This window comes from Podarcis pityusensis, assembly GCF_964106645.2.
Source record: "Podarcis pityusensis genome assembly, chromosome: 3".
Lineage (NCBI taxonomy): Eukaryota > Metazoa > Chordata > Lepidosauria > Squamata > Lacertidae > Podarcis > Podarcis pityusensis.
Genome location: NC_138026.1, coordinates 102,133,669 through 102,159,629, shown reverse-complemented (window position 1 = coordinate 102,159,629; position 25,961 = coordinate 102,133,669). Strand labels below are relative to the sequence as shown.

The 25,961-nt window shown below is 41.2% G+C and overlaps 2 protein-coding genes across 6 annotated transcripts in view; both read right to left on the bottom strand.

The window, feature by feature from the left end:
- Positions 1 to 3,390, bottom strand: part of SLC3A1 (solute carrier family 3 member 1) — a 29,139-nt gene extending 25,749 nt beyond the window's left edge. The window contains exon 1 of the mRNA XM_080998153.1: positions 2,931 to 3,390. Coding sequence (XP_080854279.1) covers positions 2,931 to 3,357 — 427 coding nt within the window. The 5' untranslated portion in view covers positions 3,358 to 3,390. The remainder of the gene's footprint in view (positions 1 to 2,930) is intronic.
- A 10,010-nt stretch (positions 3,391 to 13,400) lies between these two features.
- Positions 13,401 to 25,961, bottom strand: part of PPM1B (protein phosphatase, Mg2+/Mn2+ dependent 1B) — a 39,677-nt gene continuing 27,116 nt past the window's right edge. For 3 of the 5 annotated variants that reach the window (XM_080998171.1, XM_080998169.1, XM_080998170.1), the window contains 3 exons: positions 23,454 to 23,565; positions 22,705 to 22,762; positions 15,891 to 16,918 (listed from right to left, as the gene is read on the bottom strand). In XM_080998171.1, coding sequence (XP_080854297.1) covers positions 16,628 to 16,918; positions 22,705 to 22,762; positions 23,454 to 23,565 — 461 coding nt within the window. In that variant the 3' untranslated portion in view covers positions 15,891 to 16,627. Of the gene's footprint in view, positions 15,266 to 15,890; positions 16,919 to 22,704; positions 22,763 to 23,453; positions 23,566 to 25,731 lie in introns of those variants that run through there. The other 2 variants (XM_080998172.1, XM_080998173.1) reach the window with 2 other exon arrangements.

Sequence of the window (25,961 nt, the reverse complement as noted above, 5' to 3'; positions counted from 1 at the left end):
GTTGCCTAGTAGCTTTGGGGTCATCTGACATTGCATTCCAGAAAAGGACAAGCAGTGAGCTGTAGCTCTTACCTTATATTTCTTACTGAATATTTTTGAGTGTTTATCAAAATATGCATCTCCCACTTTTGCAAAATGCAGCCAACAGTAGCAAGGCTAATGCCGCTAGCCAGAAACAGAACGTCCCATAATGATCTATTTATCTTTCAAATACAGTGGTACCTCGGGTTACAGATGCTTCAGGTTACATATGCTTCAGGTTACAGACTCCACTAACCCAGAAATAGTACCTCAGGTTAAGAACTTTGCTTCAGGATGAGAACAGAAATCGTGCTCTGGCGGCACGGCGGCAGCGGGAGGCCCCATTAGCTAAACTGGTGCTTCAGGTTAAGAACAGTTTCAGGTTAAGAATGGACCTCCGGAACGAATTAAGTACTTAACCCGAGGTACCACTGTAAACCAGTTTTGATTTAACACCAAAATGAACAGAAAGGAGGTGTCAAGAAAAGGCACAGACCTCATTAGCTACTTGGGCTTCATACACACCACATATTCGAAGCACATTTAAAGCACCTTCCCCCACAAATAATCCTGGGAACTGTAGTTTACCTATGGCAGAACTACAATTCCCAACACCCTTAACTACAGTTCCCAGGATTCTTGGGAGCGGGGAGATGTGCTTTAATGTATGGTATGAACACCACACAGCCCTTGCCTCTGAAAGTGGAGGACCCTGGAAGTCTACTTGCAGTTCATGCCCTCAGTAAAAAGGCAGGGCTATACAGGGCTGGAGGAGACTCTTGAGAGTCCCATGGACTGCAAGAAGGTCAAACCTATCCATTCTTAAGGAAACCAGCCCTGAGTGCTCACTGGAAGGACAGATCGTGAAGCTGAGGCTCCAATACTTTGGCCACCTCATGAGAAGAGAAGACTCCCTGGAAAAGACCCTGATGTTGGGAAAGATTGAGGGCACAAGGAGAAGGGGACGACAGAGGACGAGATGGTTGGACACTGTTCGCGAAGCTACCAGCATGAGTTTGACCAAACTGTGGGAGGCAGTGGAAGACAGGAGTGCCTGGTGTGCTCTGGTCCATGGGGTCATAAAGAGTCGGACATGACTAAACAACAACAACATACAGAGGAAGCCTTAAGGCAGCCCTTCGTACCTTGGTCTTTGGGGTTTGGAGGATTAACATTATGTACCTTGGGGGAAAATGAATAAGCATTACCAGCCCACAAACAAGCTTGCCTTTCCCCAGGAGGCTTATCTAGCCATAGCTCAGTGGCAGAAAACATTGCTCTTTGGGCAAAAGGTCTCAGTTTCAATCCCAGATATCTTCCCAATTGGAGGACTTGCACTGCAGAGCCACTGTCTGTCTGATATGGAGCTAGATGGACTAACTGACCAGTTAGTTTATCTCGCTCCATATCAGACAGGCAGGCAGGCAGTGGCTATATTTTGAAGAGGTGCACTGATGGTCTCTAGCAGCATTGTGAGGAGAGAGGAGAGAGAAAAAAAGTTGCCTTCAAAATTACAAACGCTTTCATCCCTTATTCCCTAAATATTATTTTTTACGCATGTGCATCTATGCTTTTTAAATTTACTTGTCCTCCCTTTACTCAATGGCATTTCCCAGCCAGCATTGGCTATGTGAAGAACCTCATGCTTGCATTGGGGTGATGGTGGTATGTGTTTGTCTGGATAAATAAATCCTGCAACATGAATGCAGGAAAATCCACATGCACGTCAGTGAAGGATGCTCGCTGCGGTGGACAAAACCCGTTTTTGCCAGGCTTCCCCGATTTAGAGGACAAATCTATTTTGCACACTCAGCTTTTCCTCTCCTCCTGACCTGGCACCCCGGAAGTAGCAGGGGTACTTTTTAGTAACATGGTCTGTCTGTGTGTCTTGCCTACTTGCCTTCCCAGTAGAAACCGTGCTAGCACACCTAGCGCTCTGCTCACAAGGTGTGTGTTCATTTTCCCGCAACACCCCCCCCCCAAGCTCGATTGCCGTCTTCAGGTGTGGTGGGGGATGCAGCCCCACTGCCAACAGTTGCATCTCTTGCCACTTTACAATTAAAGCACTCACAACCATTTCAACAGCCATGGCTTCCCTCAAAGAATACTGGGAACTGTGGTTTTTTTGAGGGTGCTGGGAATGGTAGCACAGCCAGGAATCACATAACAACTCTCAGCACCCTTAACTGCAGTTCTCAGGGTACTTTGCAAGAAACCACGACTGTTAAAGTGGTGTAAGAATGCTTTTAAAAGGTCCGGTGTGAAAGTGACTTAATGTTGAAGTTATGATTGAACATTCCACCTGATTTCCTTTCCTGCAAGGTCCCTTATTTTATAACTTCCTTGTCTCATAGAGTGGGACATATGTCCACAATTTTAGGCAATAAAGCTTCAAGATACATTTATATATATATATATATATATATATATATATATATATTCTGGGTCAGGAAATCTCATTCCCCATTACTCTGACTAGAACAGAAAAGGCTAAGATATAGAACACTGTAAACAACTAAAAGCTTTGGCAGGATTTGAGTAACGGCTGTAATGTACTAAAAACTAAGGTAAAAACAGATTACTGAAAGTAAAACAGAGAAATTATGTGATGCAGTAGGGAATGTTTGATAATGGAAACATGAGGGAGGGAGTCTAAGAATTCAGAGTATCCTAAATGAGGATGATTATGATTAATATTTTAATTCAAATATAGAATGTAAAACTGAATAAAAAAGATTTGTAAAAAAAAAAGGAAGGAAAAGGCTAAGATATATTCTTACAGCCTGTGAGACCACCATCTTGCTGACTCAGCTGTGAGTCCAGGTAGTGACTGTCTGAGAACCATGATGGAAGAAAGGCAGGATAGAAATGCAAGGAAACAGAAGATAAAATAAGTCTGACACACCTACCTTTGAGATCGCCATTCCCATCGCTGTCGGTGTCCTTAAATGACCGAGGGTAAATTTGGTAGATGGGGCTGGCTTGCCACCAGCCAAGGCATTTGGGGGACAGGGCAATAATGGCAACCGTAGCTGCCACAAGCACCAGCGAGGATGCAATGATCAACCAGAAAAGTATTTCTCTGGTAATTCTGTAGCGTGCTTGAGATGAGAACTGGAGGAGCACTTCTTTGGGCATCCCGGCGTAAGGCCTCACTGGTAACTTTTCCGCCGTTTCAGCCTCTATGAAAAGAGTACATGTTTTTGGCAACCCATCTTGGCTTGTGGCATCGGCCTCCTTTCCCTCCAGCTCCTCGCTTTGAACAAACCCGTTGTTCTCGATGCCTTCATTCTGGCCCAGCTCGAGAGAGACGGCCCGGTCTTCTTTGCCAACCATTTCTCCTCAGTCCGTTCTCACCCCTCTCGGAAGACTCGGTGCAGTTGGAAGAAGGTGGGGCAGTTGGCGGGGGGTGGGAGAGAGGAAAAACCTTTGGTCGGTGAACAAGGAAGCGTCATTAATCCCTGGTTTAAAAATAAACCTGAGAGACCAGTCCAAAGTCTGACCCAGATTAAGAGAGCATTAAGGGCTTCCCCTCCTCTGCACAAAAGACCTTTCTTCGCGACGGGGCAAAATGTTGCAAGAGAACAAAGCTCCAGCTCATGCCAACCAGACTTCAAAAGAAAATAGCCTAGCGCTTCAGGAATGGAGGTACTTGAAGGCGGCCACTTCTGGGCAAAGCTTGTGTGCATTTAACACTTGCATGCCAGGCAGCCGTTCCACAACAAGCAAGGCCTCTGCCCGTTGAGTCACCATGCTGGAAAACGCTGCATCTGTTGAATACCTGCTGTTGGCATTCGCTGGGTGGGAGAAGAAATTCATTGCCCAGAACTCAGGAATGTGGGCAAACCATAATTTTTCTCTCTCATTCACTCAAATCTAACCACTCTCGCCAGAGTGGTGCATGCTCTGGTTATCTCCCGCTTGGACTACTGCAATGTGCTTTGTGTGGGGCTACCTTTGAAGGTGACCCGGAAACTACAACTAATGCGGCAGCTAGACTGGTGACTTGGAGCAGCTGCTGGGACCATGTAACACCGGTCCTGAAAGAACTGAATTGGCTCCCAGTACATTTCTGAGCACAATTCAGAGTGTTGGTGCTGACCTTTAAAGCCCTAAATGGCCTCAGCCCAGTATACCTGAAGGAGCGTTTCCACCCCTATCTTTCAGCCCGGACACTGAGGTCCAGCGCCGAGGGCCTTCTGGCGGATCCCTCACTGAGAGAAGTGAGGTTGCAGGGAGCCAGGCAGAGTGCCTTCTTGGTAGTGGCGCCTGCCTTGTGGAACGCCCTCCCAGCAGATGTCAAGGAAATAAAGAACTATCTGACTTTTAGAAGACATCTGAAAGCAGCCCTGTTTAAGAAAGTTTTTAATGTTTGATGTTACATCACATTTTTAATATTCTGTTGGGAGCCGCCCAGAGTGGCTGTGGAAACCCAGCCAGATGGGCAGAGTGTAAATGAATAATAATAATAATCTTCCTTACATTGCTTTCTACATCGTATTTATTCTTGTCAGGGTCACAGCCACATTCCAGTTCCCTAAGTTTGTAACTTTAAAAAATTAAGTTTTTAGCCCTTTTTATTTGTGGAGTTATAAGGAAAGTAATGCAGGCAGTGTTTGGCTCAAATCAAGCAGGAGGGAAGAATGCTCTTGTGCTTTTGAGTTTTCCACACGCATTGGGTTGTCCACTCAGTGAACAGGATGCTGGACCAGTTGGGCCACAAGCTGATCCAGCAGGTTCTCTTTTTTTGGAATATTTTTTATTAGGAATTTCAACATAGCAATTTATCAAAAATACATCATCCTCAATTTTTCCCCTCCCCCCTCCCCCTCCTCGTTCTTCCATCCTTGGTTCAGTGGGTTCTTCTTATAGCCTTATGTTCTTAGACATGTGAGTTTGGCAGCAGGGTGAGGAGGCCACGGCACCCTAACTCTGCCTCTCCCTTCCTGGATCCACAGAAAACTCAAGCCCTCAATAAATTAAGCCAGCAAACCACAAAAATAATTGTGCAGATAGAATGCCAGCAGCAGTGGGGGTGGCTTTCCACTTGAGTTTTGCACAGTCTGTCACATGTACAAAATGTGACCTATCAGTTGGGCAGAAGTTGTGGGTGTGCCCAAAGTGCAAAGAGTTCCTGGCTCTCCAGGAACAAGTTTGTTCCCACAAGCGGGACCCAAGCACAAGAGCACTCTCCCCTCCTGCTTCATCTGGGCAAAATTCTGCATGCATACCTTTCCTTATACGTAGCTCCACAAAGCTAAAAATCAAAATAAAATCTCCCTGCAAGGAGTAAAGTAGCACATCAAGGAGATGGCTACAGTGAAAGCAAGCTCTCTGCTATACTAATTTATCACATGTAAGGGGTTTTTTATATGCAGAAGTGTGTTTTTTTCCCCTTTTTTTAAAGTGCAGAATTGTTCCAAGGTTCTATTGTGCTTATTACTCAGACCGTGCAAAGGTTGTTTATGCCCTGAATGTTTTGATGGATCGGATCTTTTTCTGAACAGCAAACACGTTCCCCTGCCAATAAATGGCTGCTCGCATTTGCCGGCTGCCTCCCTTCGCCCGATAACTATTCAGTGCAACTGCTACTAGAGGGGTGGCTGAATCTTGCCCTGAGGGGAGGGGAGAAGCAGCAGTAATGGCTCTTTTCTAAACAAACAAGATGTATTTTCCATTATTTCATAACAGAGTTGTTTATCAAACACAGGGAACTCTGGGAATTGCGGCTGTGAGTAGAATAGGGGTCTCCTAACAACATTCAAGGGACGCGGGTGGCGCTGTGGTGTAAACCACAGAGCATAGGGCTTGCTGATCAGAAGGTCGGTGGTTCGAATCCCCGCGACGGGGTGAGCTCCCGTTGCTCGGTCCCTGCTCCTGCCGACCTAGCAGTTCAAACAGACAAATAGGTACCGCTCCAGCGGGAAGGTAAATGGCGTTTCCGTGCGCTGCTCTGGTTCGCCAGAAGCGGCTTAGTCATGCTGGCCACATGACCCGGAAGCTGTCTGCGGACAAACATCAGCTCCCTCGACCTATAGAGCAAGATGAGCGCCCAACCCCAGAGTCGTCCGCAACTGGACCTAATGGTCAGGGGTACCTTTACCTTTAATAACATTCAGTACCCTGGGGGCGGGGAAACTACAGTTCCCAGAATCCGGGGGGGGGGGGGTGACAGCTGTTTAAAGCGGTATGGTGGGAATGTGGCCCAAATACTGTCATGGTTCAGTGGTAGAGAATATGTTTTCTAGGCAGTTCAACCCTTGTTATTGCCAGCTAACAGGATTGCCTAGCAGGTGAGGGGGAAGATGCAGCTGGCAAGACTGCCCATCACAGTGGACCACGTTCAGGTAGATAAGCAAAAACAGCCTGACCTAGAATAACACAGCTTCCTGCTTAGTTTGGTGAGAAAGTTAAGTAAATCTCTCCCTGTGAAATGAACAGAATTCAAGATACTGAACTTTGGCTGGATTATGCTGCCAAAAGAATACCCCTCAGGCAGTTGTATGTGCTTTGTAAATGATTAAACTTTTCATCCAAAATGGGCTGCTTAATCAGAACCACTAATCCCACTTTTGCATCCGTAGTGGTGAGCACCTCTATCTTCTCCAACATCCCTGCCATTATTCTTTCCTCTGACACAGTTAAATTACATCAGAGACTTTTCACTCTGCCTCACAAACCTCCTGCTTTCAGAGACCGGCCTTTCAGCTGCAGCTGAATCAGCATTAATGGAATCAACTGATAGCATAACAATTCAGTCAGTAGTTAGGGAAACACGCAGGTGAGAGACAGGCATTCCTTAGCGCCATGCCTGTCTACACAACACCAAAGGCTTACAGACAAATATTTGGCAGGTTTCAGAATAGTCAAATCTTTTGAGTTCAGTTTCTCAATCTTTTTTCAGTCTTGTGTACAGTTCTCCACATCAGTTTGTAGCAATTGTAACACAGGGTACTGTAAGGTGCTGAGTGGTTTTCAATTCTCTCTTTATTGATTCTTCTAGACAGCTTTATTTTTATTTATTCACTTCCTCTCTGTGTTTTGCTCTCTTAATGCTCTCCACTTCTTTCTAGTCGTTTCTGCCCATCCCCTCCTGTCACTTCCAATCTGTCCCATTCGCCCTGTACCATCCAGATCAACAGGTTCTCAAAACATCCAAAGCAGTTGGATGTTGGGACGATTCGGGACAGGCAAAAGCTCGCGTCTCTTCTTGCAGCACATAGTTAACCTCCGGAACTCGCTGCCACAGGAGGCAGTGATGGCCACCAACTTGGATGAATTTAAAAGACAAGTTCATGAAGATTAAGGCAACCAGCAGCTACCAGCTATGCTCTACCTCCACTGGCAGAGACATGACACCTCTGAACACCAGTTTTCTGGGGATCGCAAGTGGGCAGAGTTCAGCTGCACTCACGTCCTGCTTGCAGGCTGACCACAGGTGTCTGGCTGGCTGCTGTGAGAACAAGAGACTGGATTAAATGAACCATTGACCTGATCCAGAAGGGTTCTTATGTTCTTCGAATTCAGGAGCAGCTCCTGCACCTGCTGTTCTTCACAGACATGCCACTGACCACCTGAGTGAAGCTCCTGGACCACAATTTGGGAAATCCTGGCATAGAGAGCACACTGGTAGACAGGAACTTTATTGACTTAGACAAGAACTGACCCAGGAAAAGCTTCTGATATAACTAAGCTCAGTGCCTATTTAGCAGATGTTGCTTGTCCGTCAGGGCAAGGTGACGCAATTTGCTTCAGGCAGCAGAGCTGTCCCCTTCCCTGCCGTTGTGCTGTTGCTGGAGCCACGGGGCAAAAGCAGCATTGGGGCACTTTGCCTACAAGGACAAAACATCTCAGGATGGCCCTGCTCTCTAGTGATTAAACCATGTCTAGGTTTGTGTGTTTAAAGAAGCAACAATTTAAATATATATAGCAATGTTGTAAAGGTAAAGGGACCCCTGACCGTTAGGTCCAGTCGTGACCAACTCTGGGGTTGCGGCGCTCATCTCGCTTTATTGGCCGAGGGAGCCAGCGTACAGCTTCCGGGTCATGTGGCCAGCATGACTAAGCCACTTCTGGTGAACCAGAGCAGCGCATGGAAACACCGTTTACCTTCCCGCCAGAGCAGTACCTATTTATCTACTTGCACTTTGACGTGCTTTTGAACTGCTAGGTTGGCAGGAGCAGGGACCGAGCAACAGGAGCTCACCCCGTTGCGGGGATTCGAACCACCGACCTTCTGATCGGCAAGCCCTAGGCTCTGAGCTTTAACCCACAGCGCCACCCACATCCCTCTTGTAGCCAGTGTTAATTCAGATTGTCACTCATTTATCTCTAAATCTCACGGGCATCCGAATAGCTCAAGCAAGTGATGCCTTGAGTAGTAACACTGTCACCTGTGTTTACAAGATGATCTAGCATAGCCTCAGCAGATGCACTTGGGTTTCCATGTACTACTTATGCATTTGGTTATTATACCTTCTCAGGAAAGGGAAGTTGTCATTAGTTACTGTTCTGCACCCCATGCTGGGTTGTCACAGAACATAGCTCAGTTGGTAGAGTAGGAGACTCTCAATCTCAGGGCCATGGGTTCAAGCCCCACATTGGGCAAAATGTTCCTGCATTGCAGGGGGTTGGATTAGATCACCCTGGTGGTCCTGTCCAACTCCACAAATTCTGATTCTGTTCTCTGTTTTCCTTGCAAAGTAATTGGGAGTCTACCCTGCCTTCTTCAAGTTGGGTAGGAAGTCTCTATGCTGACACTAATTATGATAGCTCTTGCAGAGATTTGTACCAGTTATAGAAACTTTCATAATTTGGACAGGTATCTCCAATTCCCCATTACCCTGGCCAGGCCACTTCTAAAAGTCAAATATTTGATAATTTCTTTTACATCTGATGGGATGGCGTTCCACCAGACGGGCACAATTACTGAGAAGGCACATCTGACATAACACGGAAAATGTACTCTGCTGAGCACTCTGGTTTGTCCGAGGTTATCTGTGAGAAACTGTTTGGGACATCCAATCTGGAAACTATTTGGGTACTGTTAGGTGAAAGTCCTCTGATCCAGCTCTTAAATATCTATGCAGATGCATGCTTCTCTCAGCTGCATATCCCTGCACTGCAGGGGGTTGGACTAGATGATCCTCAGGAACCCTTCCAACTCAACAATTTTTATTTGTGCACAGGTAGGCTCATGTGATTCCCTTATGCCATGATGCTTCATCTTTTCCAATTTCATCTTGTGATGTCAAGGTATTAGGGATTCCAGAGGGTGATGCCAAACCTCACAATGTCAACATTACCACCTGTTCGCAGACCAGTGTCTCCAAACACCCCGCCTATTGTTTTCAGTAGTCCCGGTCTGGTAGCTGCTCCATGACTGAGGGGATTACCCAACTGGTGACTTCCCATCCCGTATGCAGTGAACACAAATTGCCCCTTCCTTGTATCCAAGGCACTGCAGGAAACCATCTGAGCTGTGCAAAACTGCTCTGGAGAACCAAGTGGTCTGCAATGTTGTGTGCGTCTTCCTCAGAAATAACTGTGAATCTATTTTGAAATTAATGATTGTGAGTACAGACTTAAGACACAGGAGAACTTGCCTCTCTCCAGTAAGAGAACAGAGACAGGAAACTCCAGGCTCTATCAAGATGCCACATACTGTGGATTGGACCAGAGGGTGCACATGCAGGGCTCACCCGCAAACATCCCTGGGTGTGTGGTCACCTCTTCAGACCTCCTGAAGGTGGTGTCAAAGCTCCTTCTGTTCTGGTGAATTAGAAACCTCTCTGCAATCAAGAAGCCTGATGAAGCTAGGCTCCCTTTTGCCGGGCTTCTAAGCACATTCAACAGAGCATAGAAAGCCCTTTCAGACAGCAACCCATGCATCTGGGGGTGTTGGGAGGTGAGCTTGCAAAGGCACAAGCACACTCCAGTGCCACCTGCTGTCTATGGCACAATGACATTATCCAGAGTCTTCTTGCTCTCTATTCAGATTAATTCAGAAAAAAATAATACTTTATTTTCTAGTGTTTGGAAGGCAACTAGCAATTGCAGGACAGATCCCATGACAGAAAGGTAATTGGTTCAACAACTACGAGATGTTTTGTGAAAGGCTCTTAAGGAAATCTGAGCATAGAGCATCAACAGATCATAAAGAAGTTGATTGTCAACTTCAATGAACACTTCAAGACTTCCCTTGCCAAAGTCATGCCAATTTTCATCATTCTTCTGTGTAATAATTCTCTGCTTAAGTGAGACTATAGTTACATTACGGTCTGGAATTTTAAAGGGATGCCCTTAGATTTCTTTTTAACTAAAACAAAATATTAATTCCTCAGTATGTTTGACTTGAATATGACCCTGCTGCAGCCACCCAACTTCAAAACTGCTTTATGTGATTGATCGATGACATTTGTTATTTGGTAGCTTTGGAGATAACATTTCACCGTATAAGGAATATGACTGGATCATCATCCATGGCAGAACAAAATAAATAATTTTGTTTAAGTGGACTGTGTCATGTTACTTTTCAGAAGAACTGTGAACCTTCAGTGAGTTTGACTGGCATCAATGATTTTTATAGGCTACCATGCTGTTTGATGTAGTGCCACAATTGCCAAGGTGAAAACAATGCGAGAAACCCATGTAGCCAGAAGGTCTGTTCCTTATTTCAGCAATGTGTACCTTGCATAAAACTCATCTTGTTGGGAAATACAAGGACCTTGGGTTACACTGTTGTGCTGGACAAATGATGGGCAACTATTCCTTTCTGTTGGAACTCATTTGATAAAATTCAAATCATTTAAAAATCAACACCATGAATAAAAACCATATAGGAACAATTACAAGTAACGTTTATGCTTCTGAACAGACATGCACCAGTTCCACAAATTTACAGACACCCCAGGCATCAAAGAGAAACATTACAGCTTCATTAAATGGGGGAGGCTACAGGATTTGGTAAATGAATAGAATTTTAAATCAACTAAATAGATTATATGTTCTGGTGGTGCTTACAGAGCATAAAGAGCAGAAGATAGGCAAGCATTTGCAAAAAACACAAGAAGTAAAACAGTGCTAGCACCAGAGGAGACCACGTTAATGAGGATGGAGGAGTTTTCTAATAGGCCAAAATGAAACACATATTCAGACAAAGCAATAAGACACAACCTGTTTCTTAACTGGGCCATTTCTCATCCCTTTGTATAAATGCAACTTCCATATATTGTAGAGTGAGTTCAGATGAAATGTAAAGCTGTCCGTGCTTTAACCTTCCTTTTTATGTGTTAGATACATACCACCATTTCTTCTTAAGATCTCAAGATGAAATTTATGATGGCTGTGAGGATTTAAAATAATAATAATAATAATAATAATAATAATAATAGTAATCCAAAGCAAAAGCTAATCAAGAGATTTAGAGCAACTCTACCGATCCAGATTGTTTTTCTAATAGGACTCTCTTTTGACATCCTAAGCAAACGAAGCCATCTGAACAGAGATGAAGCAGCTCAAGTCAGCAAGTGCTTCACAGTGGAGGCTTCACTTCAACCAGCAGTGCAATGGCTGCCTAAGATCCAAGCCACTTGGCTAACTGTTCCATATCGCAATTCAAACCACAGACGGCAGCTCATTGCATGAATCTTAAAACATTTTCAACAAGCTAATACAAATGAAATGGAATGGTGTGCACTGGTGCTATTTAAAAAGAGAGAGAGACAGAGAGAAGCCCACCTGATTCGGTGTGAGCTGCTGCACACAAACGCAAAGCACCGTCCACAAAATTTGAATTGCAAAGTGTCATCACATAGTTGCAAGCTTGTGATAGTTACACCTTTGATTACAACAGAAACAAGGCTGTTTCTAGCATTCCAAGGCTGTTTCCTCTTTGCAAGCAGTAGACCTTACTTCCGAGTAAAATGTGCAGGATTAGGCTGCATACCAAACTACTTTTCACTTTTATTCTTGATCAATGGAGCTCGTTACGCTCCAGGTCTCTGCACCGTTACTGGCAAGTTAAAACCAAACACAGCAAGCAGAGGTGATAGCAGGCAGGAAGAGAAAAGGATTGATTTGGACATAAGCCAAGACTTAGCTTAAGATCATATTTCAGCGGAACTGATGGCCTGCCAATGAAGCAAACATATCCATAGTGTGGTTGGCAGAAAGCTGCTCTCTCTGGATGCAAATTAGTTGTGCGGGAAAACCCAGCTTTACTCTTCAATATGGAACAATGACTAAGAAATATTCAGGTGTTTTGATGCAACCCCCTTTACATCATCTTATTGGAAAAAGAAAAGAGAGTGGCGGAGCAACTAAGCTATAACTTAACTGGGGCTATGATATGGTGCTTCAAGGAAACGATTATCCATTATAAAATGCATTAGAATTTATCCCTGTGTTTTAAAGTGACAGCCCACCAAACAATTTGTACAGGTAAAACAATTTAGGCTGTAATACGTGTCTCTTGACTTTTCCCCAAACTTGGCCTACAAGATTTTGACAGTGAATTTTAGTTTATATTTGGCATGGTTATCTTGGTGAACAGACCAATCCTAGCAACATCCTTTTAAGTCTACTAGATATAAATATCAACAATACACAAGTGAACATTTTCCAGGTTCAGAAGAATGTGATTATATTAAACCTTTAGTGTTTACTGTGGAGTGAACAAAAAGGCGTATTCTCAGGTATGGACATATAACAGCAAAAGCTATGAAAAAGAGTGAGGACCAACAGTCTGTGTAGCATCCTTCCGCTAAGGTTTAAGAACAGGCTGGCTTTAGCATCCATCAAAATAGCTTAGATCACACAAATAGGCACTTGCCTTCTGATGTTGATGTAAATGGATCCAGCTCAGTTAGCAGAACACCTGTCAATAGCATTTCCTATGCAAAGGATCACACGCTGCACATAATGGCAATAATTCAGTTTTCTTTTCCCTTCCTGCACCTTGGGAAATCATTCTTCCTAAAGTTATGACCATCTGAAAGTAAAACTTATACTTTGCTTGAGTAACACCAAACATTTTGCATAATGTTCAGTAATATTTTTGCAAATAGCACAGGCTGACTTCCACCAACATGTTATCAACCACTATCACCTCAGCTTGTTTTCACTTGCAGTTCAATTCATTTCTAACCTCCTGGACCAAATTTCAAGCAGTGATGATTCTCAAGAACTAGGTGCTTATACAGACTTGTGCATTATTTATACGCAATTGTTCTTTGGAACCAAATATCACAGTAAAAGCCAGAGTTCTTATGCTCTTATAGGTCAACAGCATGCTGATCATACACCAAAAAAACACAGTATTTACAATCACAGAAGCAAGTAATTGTTTTGTCACTAATTCCTTTCCCACAAAACTGCGCTTCTCACTGTTTTAGCAATCCTTTATTGAAGATAACAAGTTGGTTATGTTCACTGTATTGTATGAAACATCACAATATCATACTGGGAAGGTACTATCAGTACAGGATTGGACCAGAGCAGACAGTCTGAACAGTAAACCATTTTGCATTCTTCATTCCCTAGCTTTTAAACAACCCAAAAAAAAAACCCAGTAGGGACAAATACCTGTTAACATCATCATTTAGAACACTTTAACTTACAAGGCTAAAATCTAATGAATAAATAAAATATATTGTGGCAATAATCCTCTAGCCCCTCCCAACCGCCCCCCTCCCCCCCCAAATCAGATACACGAAGAACCAAATGATCGGGAAAACTGGCTATAGGCACCAGGTTACAAGAGTGTACATGGATCTACACTCGAGTGTGTGTATGAGGGCGAAGCTACAGAAAAATACCATGAATTTCACACAAAACCAGTTGATGACTGTCGTTAGCTTAAACTACACACAAGGGCAACTACATCCTTGTTGAAACACAGTTTTAAACAAATAGGAAAATGTTTACAAGGCATCCACAGCATGTAAATCATGTACAAATGGATACATTCAATGTTTCCCCTCCCCAATAGCTTTTATTTATTTATTTTTTAGATAAATACTTTACTCTTCTCCACTTTCAGCATTAACTGGACTCAATACATGCACAACTCAAAAAGAATTAAGAAAAAAAAATAAGGTTATTGCAAAAATAGAATTAAACTAAGAATCTTCAAGTACCTTACATGACGGCCACTCTGTACCATGCCCATTGCTTATAAAATGAAAGGTCACTGAACCCATGAAAATATCTCTAATATTTTCTTAGATTTAAAATAGATAATTTTAGCTGTATTTATAGTAATCTCAAAGTGATAATTTGAACTTTGTAAATAATGCAAACAATTAAAAATTATACCCATATTACTCGACCTCTTTTAACAGCTGATAAGAAATCAAAGGGGGGGGGGGACTATAGAAAACCACATTTAGAACAAAATCACAATTTACATTATAATAAAGGCAAATATTCAGCATTAAAAAAAACCTGCAGCAATGAGTGAGATGTCAAAGCAAATTACAACTAACCATAAATTAAGTTGTTTGGTTTAAAAATATTTATTCTAGCAAGAGTTTATGGATGTGTTATACACATGCGCAAAATTCTTATTGGTTTTAGATGCCTAAAATCTTCTTATATTATTGCCAAATACACTTTATCTTAAGCAAGCAGTAGGCAACATATCACAATTTGGACACTGTAGGGAAAAACCTAACAGTCTGGTAATACAGGTAAAACTGGAAAATTTTAAATAAAAAAAAATACACATCCTATAGCATATTGCCCAACTGAAATGACTTTCCAAGCCCAGAGCTGCAAAAGCCTTCCATCTTGGTAAGGTGAAGTAAGTAAGTGTCTCATTACAATTATTTGCACTCAATTGTGCATTTATTGTAAGTTTTGTTAAAACATAGTGTGTCTTCAGAGTACAACTACAATCCCATGGTACTTTATGTACATTTAGTGATGTGCTCCCAGCATTATTCCTTCCTTGGTTTTTAGGGCTCAGGCTCCATAAAGATGTAACCAATGCGCCCAAGGCTGGTAAAAATACTGTAGTACAGGCAATGCTAAGAGTGGCAATATCAGAAAACACAAATATGAACAAATGATGGAAAATCCTAATAATTTCTTTCTGCCCATTTCACAAAATGTTGGAAATCCACCAGAATTTTTCCTTTGTATTGAAGAAAACTGATTAAAAGTTTTTCCCCCATTTTTCAGATTCAAAAGCATTTTTAGCAGATCTGTAAGGCTACCACGGATCTTCTAGATCGCCAGCACCCTACAGGAAAAGAAGAAGGAAACTGTTAGTGTTCTACTGGCCTAAAAATCCACATTGTCCTGAATTGCAACAAGGAATAAACATACAAGGAGGAGCTGGGACTTCTGGTTCCACAGTCTTACCAGACCATCATGCCCTCAGGTGGTTCAATCACTCTCCCTCCTCCGCTAACCCAGGAACATAATGGCAATAAAAGAAGAAACTGCCAGGTAATACGAACCATTTGAAACTGTGACCAAGCAAATTAGCCTACGCATCTGCTAGACAGTCAGTATAATCTTTTGGAAGTATGATAGCAATACCTCAAAGCAAGTATTTCCATAAAGGTGAGCACAGCAAAGAACCCATAACCCAATACACATTTTTGTACATGTTAACCCTATCATTTTTACATTCCAGTGTGTAAACAAGTCAGTTATCCAATGGCAGAAAACTTAATAAAAGTAGCAAATATTATTTGCCCAGGAGTATCACTTCTGAAATAAAATTGGTTCAGTGAGTTAAAACTTAATACGAATAAAGATCACTCTCATATGTTAACAAATTAGATATTACACATTCTGCTCTGTTTGATGGCAACTTGAACTACCCCAAACTGCTTAAATAAAGTCAATATGCATTCAGATTATTCCACACATGTTTTATTTGGTCGTAGACAATAATAACTCATGTACTAAACACTAATGGTCAATACATTTTATCCATTGGATACATAGGTGCTATAAGTGCATCCTGAATACAATTTCAGAAAATCAGGTACAGATGATATAGTCCAAATTACAGCCTGACATAACACCGTATATTTTAATATAATGACTAACTTAACATGCCTTAAAACTTAAAGGGCTAATATGCCTTTGACATGACAAGAACTATTCACAATACAAACATGCAATATCTACATCACCATAATAAGTAAAAGAAAGTGAGTTATAATCAACACACTGTAAATGCTGGATTAAGGTGACAATTTTAGGCTCTACCAATTTAATGAAAACCACAGAAGTTATAGCTTTCACTTGAATGGATTTACAATATGACATTCTTCTTAGACTATCAAATTCTAGCCCAATGCCATAAGACTAAAATCCGCAGAAACCTCTTGACCAATGTACAAGAATTTTGCTGCTCTGCTTCCTGCCATGCATGCAGAGGACAAGCAGTAACAATGCCTACGCAAGCAGCAGTTCTCGGGAAGAACTCTCCAACACACAAAACACACAGAGAGAAGAATACCTTTTATGCATTTAGCATGTACAAATAAATTTAAGAGGAAAGCTAACTGTCTAAGATGTAACAAATAGCAAAGGACCAAGACATTATAATCGCTAAACCATCAACTGTGTGAAAAAACTGAAGGTATTACAACTTTTTAGCACCCTGTTCATCGCCCATCTCAGAATCTTCTTGAGCACTCTGCTCACTTTCTGCTTTGGTGTCTGTCTCTTGGTCACTGGATCCATCAGAGGAATCTGAAGTAGAGGCTGTAGCCGATTCATCAAAGCCTTCTTCTCCCTGCATTCTAGCTAGCCTGTAACTAATCAGCACGTCCTCCAGAAGGTGGCGGTAGTTCCCCCTATGAGTAATTCTCACTTGTCTGAGAGCTTCCACCAACTTTCCCTGTGTTCCACCTTCTGCGGCTTCGCCAGGGTCCTTATTTAAGATTCAAGACCCCAGAATCAGTGGTTAAACTAGGATATTTCTAAATTTATTAATACATTAGACAAGCTATGAAGAATCTCTAGAGTTCTATGATCTAGAAGTAAACTTTCAGCCAGTCTTAATGAGCCTTGGGGAGAACACTTATAGAAGTTAAGTGTCCTAAATGCTTATGGTTAAAGGAAGTTTATTAATTGTGAAAAAGCAATGTGGAACCAGATCTTCCTATTCTGTCATTTCATGGGCATTTTGTTCACTCAAGACAGTTGCAGATGGCTGGATAGCATATATAAATTTCGACCTTTAAATGTAAATTATATACCACTGGTGCTTTGAAACACAGCAAAAACAAAATAAAAAATTGTGAACAGCTTAAGTAAAATGAGTTCCTACTTATCTTGTTTAGGAAAGAGGTACTTTAGGTGTAATTGAGTAAGTCACATGAAGTTGCCAATAGAAAACTTATTGCCAATTGGGTGCACTCATGGGAAGACTGTAACATTTCTTTCAGAGGCAAGTACAAGCTAACTCTCCACAAAAGTACAAATCTATCGAGATATGCAGATGGCATTGTGAAAAGAACTTCGTTTTAATTTACAAATTCTTCAAAATATATCCCCAGAGTTAAAGAACCAAAAGGCACTTTAATTTTAAGTCTGCTGAATGTTATGACTTTAAGATTTAGTATTCTTAGAACACTAAAACTAGATTCAGGGCAGGCAAAAAGTGGTGCTTTACACAGATTACTCAATTCACTGCCAGCGGATTTGTTGGCAACCTTAAACTTAGGTCCTTTTAAGAGGGAGTTGAGAACCATCAGTGGCTACTAATCGTGATGGCTATATGATGCCTCCAGTATCTGGGGAAGCCTGTATTTAAATATTAGTTGCTAGGCAACAACTGCAAGAAAGGGCTACTGGATCCAGCATGGCTCTTAATGCTCATTATGTTTGATTACCTGTGCCTGGTAATATAAAGGATCTTTGATGAGACATACAGCTCTGGGATTGTCAACATAGCACCCGTGGGCACAGATGTGCTCACCAAGACTCTCACTGGCACCTGCTGGCATCCCCACACTGATTACAGTGCTTTTAAGGCTTAAAGGCTGCTTTCTATTGTAGACAACAGAATATTCTTTCAAGCAAAGCTTTTGCATGGGGGACCTATGGAGGGTGGCACAGCTAGGGAAGGAAGGCTTAACTCTCCTCTCCCTAGCTGTGACACCCCTTCACAAACACAATTAAGCTTTAAACAAGCCTCCTACAGGAACAAATGAAATGTTTTTACCAAGCCTAACTGCAATGGGGGAGGAGTAACTGAGAGGCAGACAGCTAACCCTTCTCTCCACAGATGTGACCTCAAAAATTGCCCCAAGGGGGGAATCCTTCTACTTAAAGCCTGACTGCTAGGAGGAGGGAAGTGGGGAGGGGGTTGTGATGAGTGTGTGGTGCCCACAATAGTTTCTATAGTTTCCAAATGTGCCCATTGGCTCAAGAAGGTTGGAGATCCCTGTTATAGCCGAAAGTAGCAAAATATGCCTCTCAAAGCAGGCAAAGTGTCCTTCCCCAGTCACATATATCATAAGGGCTTAGCAGTAAACCCTCTGGCTTTATCAACAAGGAATCATGCCCAATTCAAAATCACTGGTATTGCAAATTGGCCCATTCCAAAGAAATGGTACCTAATTCAGAGGCTTTTTTTTAGGCCTTTTCATTGGCTGATCCTCATACTTAGCTAAGGTATCCTCATACCTTAGCTAAGCCAAACACACTATACAAACTGATTAAGAACAAATGAGAGGCAATAGCAGCAGTGCTGTGTGTTTAAGCACAGGACTACCATTATTGTGCAGACACAGTGGCAACCAATTCTGAGAACAAAAAAGGGACGTGTGACACTATCAAGTACAGAACCTTCCTCTACCAACAGCTAACCTCCCAGATGTCCATCTACAGAAGCTCTTTTCTGCCAGCCAAGCATTTTTATCATCAGAGCTTCGCCCATTTATCCTTCTTGCTGTGCCCCATCTCCCATTTGCACCTCAAACTCACATTCTCATCATGACCACATGCAACTCAAAAGGTGTAGGATCATCACAGGAAAGCGACTGCATCTTGGAATACAAGAAGCTGAATATACTGTTCTGTTTCAGGAATCTTCAGTGTACTACCTTCATTCCTTTTGATGAGGTTTCTGCTGGTTGTGCCCAGAACAAGCCAAAATTAAAGGGGAGGGACCTTAGCTGAGTCGTAAAGCACATGCTCAGCATGCAATGGTCCCGTCTCCAGGGAGGGCTCGGAAAGACCAGTTTGAACATTCTAACAACTATTCCTTTGATGGTTCTTTCAGAAACTGTAGCTACCCAATTAGGTAAAGGGACCCCTGACCATTAGGTCCAGTCGTAGCCGGCGTATAGCTTCTGGGTCATGTGGCCAGCATTACTAAGCCGCTTCTGGCAAACCAGAGCAGCGCATGGAAATGCCATTTACCTTCCCACTGGAGCGGTACCTATTTATCTACTTGCACTTTGACGTGCTTTCGAACTGCTAGGCTGGCAGGGGCTGGGACAGAGAAACGGGAGCTCAGCCCGTTGCGGGGATTCGAACTGCCGACCTTCTGATCAGCAAGTCCTAGGCTCTGTGGTTTAACCCACAGCGCCACCCGCGTCCCTTGCTACCCAATTAGGAAAATATAAAATGTCAGCCATTGATACCACCTCCTCACATGAATCATGAGTCTCAAATACCTCAAGAATGAGGGTTGTAGCCAACTAGGTTTTACTAAGACATCCTTTAATTCCAATGACTCTACCAAGTTCATCACGTTCAATTAATTGCAATGGGCCTACTCTGAGTTTGACTAACACTAGATACAACCCTAAGCTGCTCCGAGATTAGATGACATGAAGAACTATTATGCATTAATTTTGCATCCAAAGTGCTCCCAGTTTTCTAATGGTAAACTCTAACGCAAAACTAAATTCAGCAAGGTACCCAATATTCATGTGAAATTAGGAGAAAAAATTAGAACACAAAAAAAGCAAACCTATGAAAAATGTTTCCAGGAAGGAAAACAGATTTTCTCAGATCTGGATATACACCATTAGGACCGATAACTAGATATGTCAAATGTATTGTAAGTAGTTTGAGAACTGGCCTTGACAGATTTATTTCCTTTTTTTTACAGTGAAGTAGTATTCACAGAGTGACATATATTAATGTGAATTGATACTATTTCTCATTCTGCAATCAGACGATGATCTTGCCATGTTTTCTATATTATGGATATAAATGCCAGATATTTCTTAGTGTTGTGGGCCAATTCAGCTACATAAATAAACTTTCAGTAATGAAGTAAGTGGGGCATCTGTTAACATTGCATTAATTGCAACACAAGGAAGCCTCCACCCATTATGTCACAGAATTAAGCAAAGAAAATACATACTAGGCCTGTAAAAACCCACAGAGCAGGTGAGATTTTTAAGCCTTTATCAGAAATTGGAAACCTTGGATTTTAAATCTACTGCTTCTTGTATTTTTATTGTTGCTAAGATAATTGCTTTTGTTTCTGATGTTTTCGATCTGTTTTATATTTGTTTTATGGTTCTCTTTTGTAGGCTATCTTGAAAATATGGATTAATAAAATTATGTTTGTTTTTTTAAAAAAGTGAAACCTTGCACTTTTTCCCAATTTCTATCTCACTTGTTCTACATTCACCATGGCCCTATTCCGAGCCACCAAATCTGGCAATTCAGCATAGCACTGGAAAGCTCAATTAAGGTTCCTAAAATCAGAGTCAGAAGCAGCTGGGTGGGCCCATAACTCTGTGCAGAACAGTCTACATTAGTGGGAGAAACTACTGTTCTTGCTTCATAACTCTGAAAAAGCACATTCTTTGACTGCAAAAGGAACTACTGGTAAGTTCAATTAGCACCATCTCCAGATTCTGCTGAGACTTTCCCACAACTGCAACCCTGGTAGACAATGGTGAGCTATGCAGAACAATGGTGTGACTCAGTAGAAATCAGTTTCATTTGCTTTGGGAAACACAGAAAACACACCTCCTATGCTATTATGAGAGTACAAAAAACAGAAGTTCTGATCTACGCTATCCCTGAAGGGAAAATGTCAATGAATACATTATTAGTGCACAAGAATGTATTCATGTGGATCAATGTGATAACACACTTTTTAATAACTGAAGGAAAGAAAAATGGGAAAACCTCACCAACAGCATTTCAAGACCAAGGCTGAGAACAGAAAATCTAATTCAGTTGAAATTTCTGGGACTTTCTTCCAAGTGAATATATTAAAAAATTACATTAAAAATGCTTATTTCAACAAACTAGAGATTGTGTCCTTTTAGCACATTTTAATTAAGCTGTTCACATTAGCACACATTTCTACAAGCCAATTTTTGAGAAACACACCTTTTACTATGCATCATCTAGGTTATTCTGTATTCTTCTCTGCAGTTATTACAGGCATTTACAATTCACATTTCCATATTAAAGTTTAGCTAACTAAGCACAATACCTATGCCAAAACTAAAACAGAACACAGCATACCAAATTCACTCTTTGGGGCCTAGATTACTTTGTTGGGAGTTCTGAATACTCATGGCTCAAAGATTAAGCTATTTTACATCACATAGTAAAATTAACTTACTGAAATAGCACAGTGTTATTAAATGTAGGTGGAGCCAGGAAATAAGAAACTTGTGATTCCTTGCAAGCCTATACACCTTGCCAAGCATGTCTCTGGCAGGGAAATCTAGATATGCTAAGAAAGCCTGGGAAAGTATTTTGAAACCTGTATACTAGTAGTGAAATTAATATTCCTAGTTTGCCAATTCTAAGTAGAAAACAAAAGAGTCCAATTGGCTTTCATAGAAAACAGTTGGATCACTGGGAGAAAACTAATTTAAGTATTCAAACCATAGCATCAGGTCTTACCTAAATTATCTCACTGTACTATTCCCACAGAAACCAGTGTTTCATATCGCTTAATCATAAATAGCCCCTCTCTTACTGTGTGCATAGAAGGCAGAGAACCTTTATTGTGGTGGCACCTCAATTTTGGAACACCTTCCCGCAAGGAGGTTTGACTGGTGCTGACACTACAATCTCTCAGTACCAGGGTGATATATAATAATAATTTTATTGTTTATACCCTGCCCATCTGGTTGGGTTTCCCCAGCTACATTTTGTTTATACATTTTACATTTATTTTATGGTCTCTACTTAATAGTTCCTATATGTGTGTTTTTTAATGGCTTGAACAAATGAGTTGTTATTATTAATAATATTATTATACACTATCTTGGAATCTACTAGTCAAAGGGTGGTTTAGGAATTTAAAATAAATAAATGTATCCACTTGACCACACTATTGCCTTTCTACTAGGCAGGATGGCACAACCAATTAAATTGTACCTAACAGGAAGACCAGTTGCATATTTGGTAAAGGCCTAACAAATGAAGAAGTCTCAACATTAGGTGTCACACATTTATGTCTGTCTCTCACCTATTTACTGTAAGCATATAGTATTAAAGAAATGCTTATATTGGTGACCCTGCATTCTGGTATAGAGCAATAGCAGCAGTTTGCTTCTTCAGAACAAGACATCCCAGGAGGATGCATTAACCCTTTAAATTCAATGTATTTTATGGTGGCATGGAACAATGCACTTGCAAACACACAGTTATAACATCCCCCACTGAAATATTATAATTTACTTGCATCAATAAATGCTAGCAATCAAATGTAGAACTTACCCCATCATTCTCTCTGTGTGGGTTCAGCCTGTTATAAACAGCTTCAATAATATTTCGCCTAGACAAAGGTAAAATTCTAAGTTATGTTTTGAGCAGGTTTTCACATACAAAAGTAAACAATCTGCTCTATTAGTTAAGATGGCTAAACAGCGGGAATCTATTGTCCTCCTGCTCTGCTTATAGACTTCCCAATTGGTGACCAGAAATTCTGCCAATGGCACTGTTTCATGAGCTGTTGTGTAAATGTGCAAAACACTGGCTACATGGAAGACATTCAACAATTTGCCATCCCCACCTGCAATTCTGAAAGACAGCTCCAAAGCACTTTTGCTGAAGTGGCTCTTAGGTTTACAGTGTGGTCTTGGGCACACTCTTCCCCCTCAAGCCTACCTACCACACAGAGTGTTAAGCTAAAATGCATCTCTGCCATGTCTTGAAGAAAGGGCGGGATAAAAATACAACTGAAACTGTTGGCTTCTGCAAGTAGTTAAAAAAAGATGCAGCAATAACTATATGCCCATGCCATACATTTAAATTAGTCACAAAGGAAGATTAAAATACATGCATGTGTCAACAAGCCCAGCCCAGCTTTCCTCCATTCAGATGTGTGGGAGTGAGGATTGAATTACACTTTTATGAAATGAATAGCATGTAGAAGACAGGCTGAACAATTTAGCAATATAAGATGTAAGCCTGTATACACCGTTTCAAAGCCATAATTAAGAGTTTCATTGACATTCTGCACTTACTTGCCAGCTAGACCACCTCCTGGTGGTAAGTTTGGAATATTCTCTGCAGACAAAATGCGCATTACATGAGCAAGATCCGGCATTCCTTCTTCGCCTGACTTCTCCATAATTTCTAGTTAAAAGAAAATGCTCAAATTATTAAAACCAAGAGGAGACACAGAAAACCTACACGTGATACTCAATGCAAATATCTCAGACCTGGTACAAATACACGTGCACATCAAGAACTTGAGCTATTTTTGTATATAAAAATGTTACCTGCATGAAGGTGTAGCAAAATAATACACTCAATAAAGTGTTTCGCAACATGTAGCAATTGTTTTCCATATATTTAAAAAAAGGGATGGACAACTTGTTATTTTAGTATCAGTCTGAAAGGTTGGCTGTGTTCCAAACCAAAGAGATTACAGCAAAACTTCAATGCATCAGCCTATACTGTGGGATTGTATGCGTACATTCCTTACTTTTGGGCATCAGTCACACATGCCCTTCGAAAGCAAGCATTACAAAATGACCACTAACAAAGGGTATGTGTGTGGAGAGGAGATGCTGAGCACCTAGTATACGGAAGGCAATAGTTCTGTGTTCGTGCCCACTTAGAAAATTGAGGAAGTAGTGCACAATCCAACACTGATTAGGTTGGAGAACAGAATCAATAGGAATATTCCTGTTTTACTGCTCATATTAGAGGGAGAAAAAAATTACCAAGGTCAGCATAATTCTCCAACTTAGAAATGCCTGACTACACAGCTAAAGTGATCTCAAGTAGACATTTTCGGGCTTCTCAAATCTCATTCCCTATCTGGAGAATTCAACTTTATAGTATTTTGTACATGGCTGCAATGCAGTCATGGTCTCTCCCAAATAATGGCAGATGTACGCACAGGCACATACAAACACTTCTGCAAGGTGTTCTATTTGCTATGGAAACTCTTGTGTGTAAAATCTCATTTGCACAGTTATTATGATCCTGACATATTTTTAAATTATACAGTAATCTAAATAGGAAACTGCATATTGGACTAGCAGTGCAACATCTAAGAAACATGTAGAACAAGGCGCTCTGAAGCTTCACAGCTAGATCTTCTCTCACACCGATTCCATGTCTGGAGTTTTAAAATATCATCTGTCCCGACCAAGATTGCCTATCTAGTTTATCTAGTAATATTTTTCCGGTTTTCATTACCATTTAGAGAACTGCATTTTCCTTTCATTCTTCTACCTTTTTCCTTCAACCTTCTTTCAGAATTGCTTATTTATTTTGACATCCAGCTCTCTGGCTCCATTCTTCCACTCTACACTTCCTTTTATCATCACTGTCACTATGATGCTTACCTACATTCCAACAATACCTTTCTATCCCCAATGAAAAATATCAGCTAATATATTAACGGATTATATTCTTCAATGAAAACTGACAGAAGGTTCAATCAACAGCCTGGTGGCTTTAGGTGGGAAATATATTCAACAGAAGACAATGTTGTATAAGCAGTTTTCAACTGGCTTTTTCCGGCTCCACCTTCACCCCCCCCTTGCTTCATCATATTAAAGACCCCTAATAAAATATAGCCATTACCCTTGTAGTTACTCTAGAGCTCACTTGGACTCCCATGATCAAGCTATGCTCAACTATAGAAGTATTAGCACAAGAATTCTTATTATTTGCCTTCACATTTCAACCACATCCAGTTCAAAATCCAGAAAGATAAAATAATAGCAGTTAATGTGCTGATTTATAGAATAAGGAAATAAAACAAAAGAAAGAAAGCTGCAAATCAAGAGTGGGTCAGTTAGACATTCTTCCACAACAAAAGGAAGTACACACGATTGCTGACTACTATTTATAAAAGTGCATTTAAGCTGAAGGTATTTTCTCTTCACTGTATCTTTACACTATACTCTTTTCATCTCTTTTCAACTGGTTGACTATATTCACATAAATGTACACAAAACTATGGAAAGAATAGTTTTGTTGTTTTCAAAGGTGATGTGCAAGTTCCAAAAACACCCCTCAAACATCCCCCCCCCCAACTTGGTAACATGTGAATTCTTGATTAAACCTGAAAGGTTAATTTAAACACCCAATGCAAATAAAAAAATCTAAGTTACTCTATGAAGCTTTCTAACACATTCCCTTGTTACATGAAGTCAAGAAATCATATTGCCCCAAAGGATTTTCTGCAATCCTGTTCTGTGAAAATTTATGCAAAACTACAATCTCTACATCTCTTGGACCACAGTTCCAATTCAAGCTACTTAATTAAGGAAACAATAGACATTTGTCAATGGCCAGAGTATTTATTGGAATTAGGCAAAATCTGAAGTGAAAGAAAAAAGTAAGGGAAAAATAAGTCTGCTCTTCTGCATTCTCTTCTGTTTTCTTTATATTCTTCTATCTTGAAATAAAAGTCCTTCAATACTCTAACTCTCATTTCTTGTCAAGTATGTGTCACTTAAAGTTGTTACAGTTCATCCAACGTACAGGACATTGAATGACTTGGGCAATTC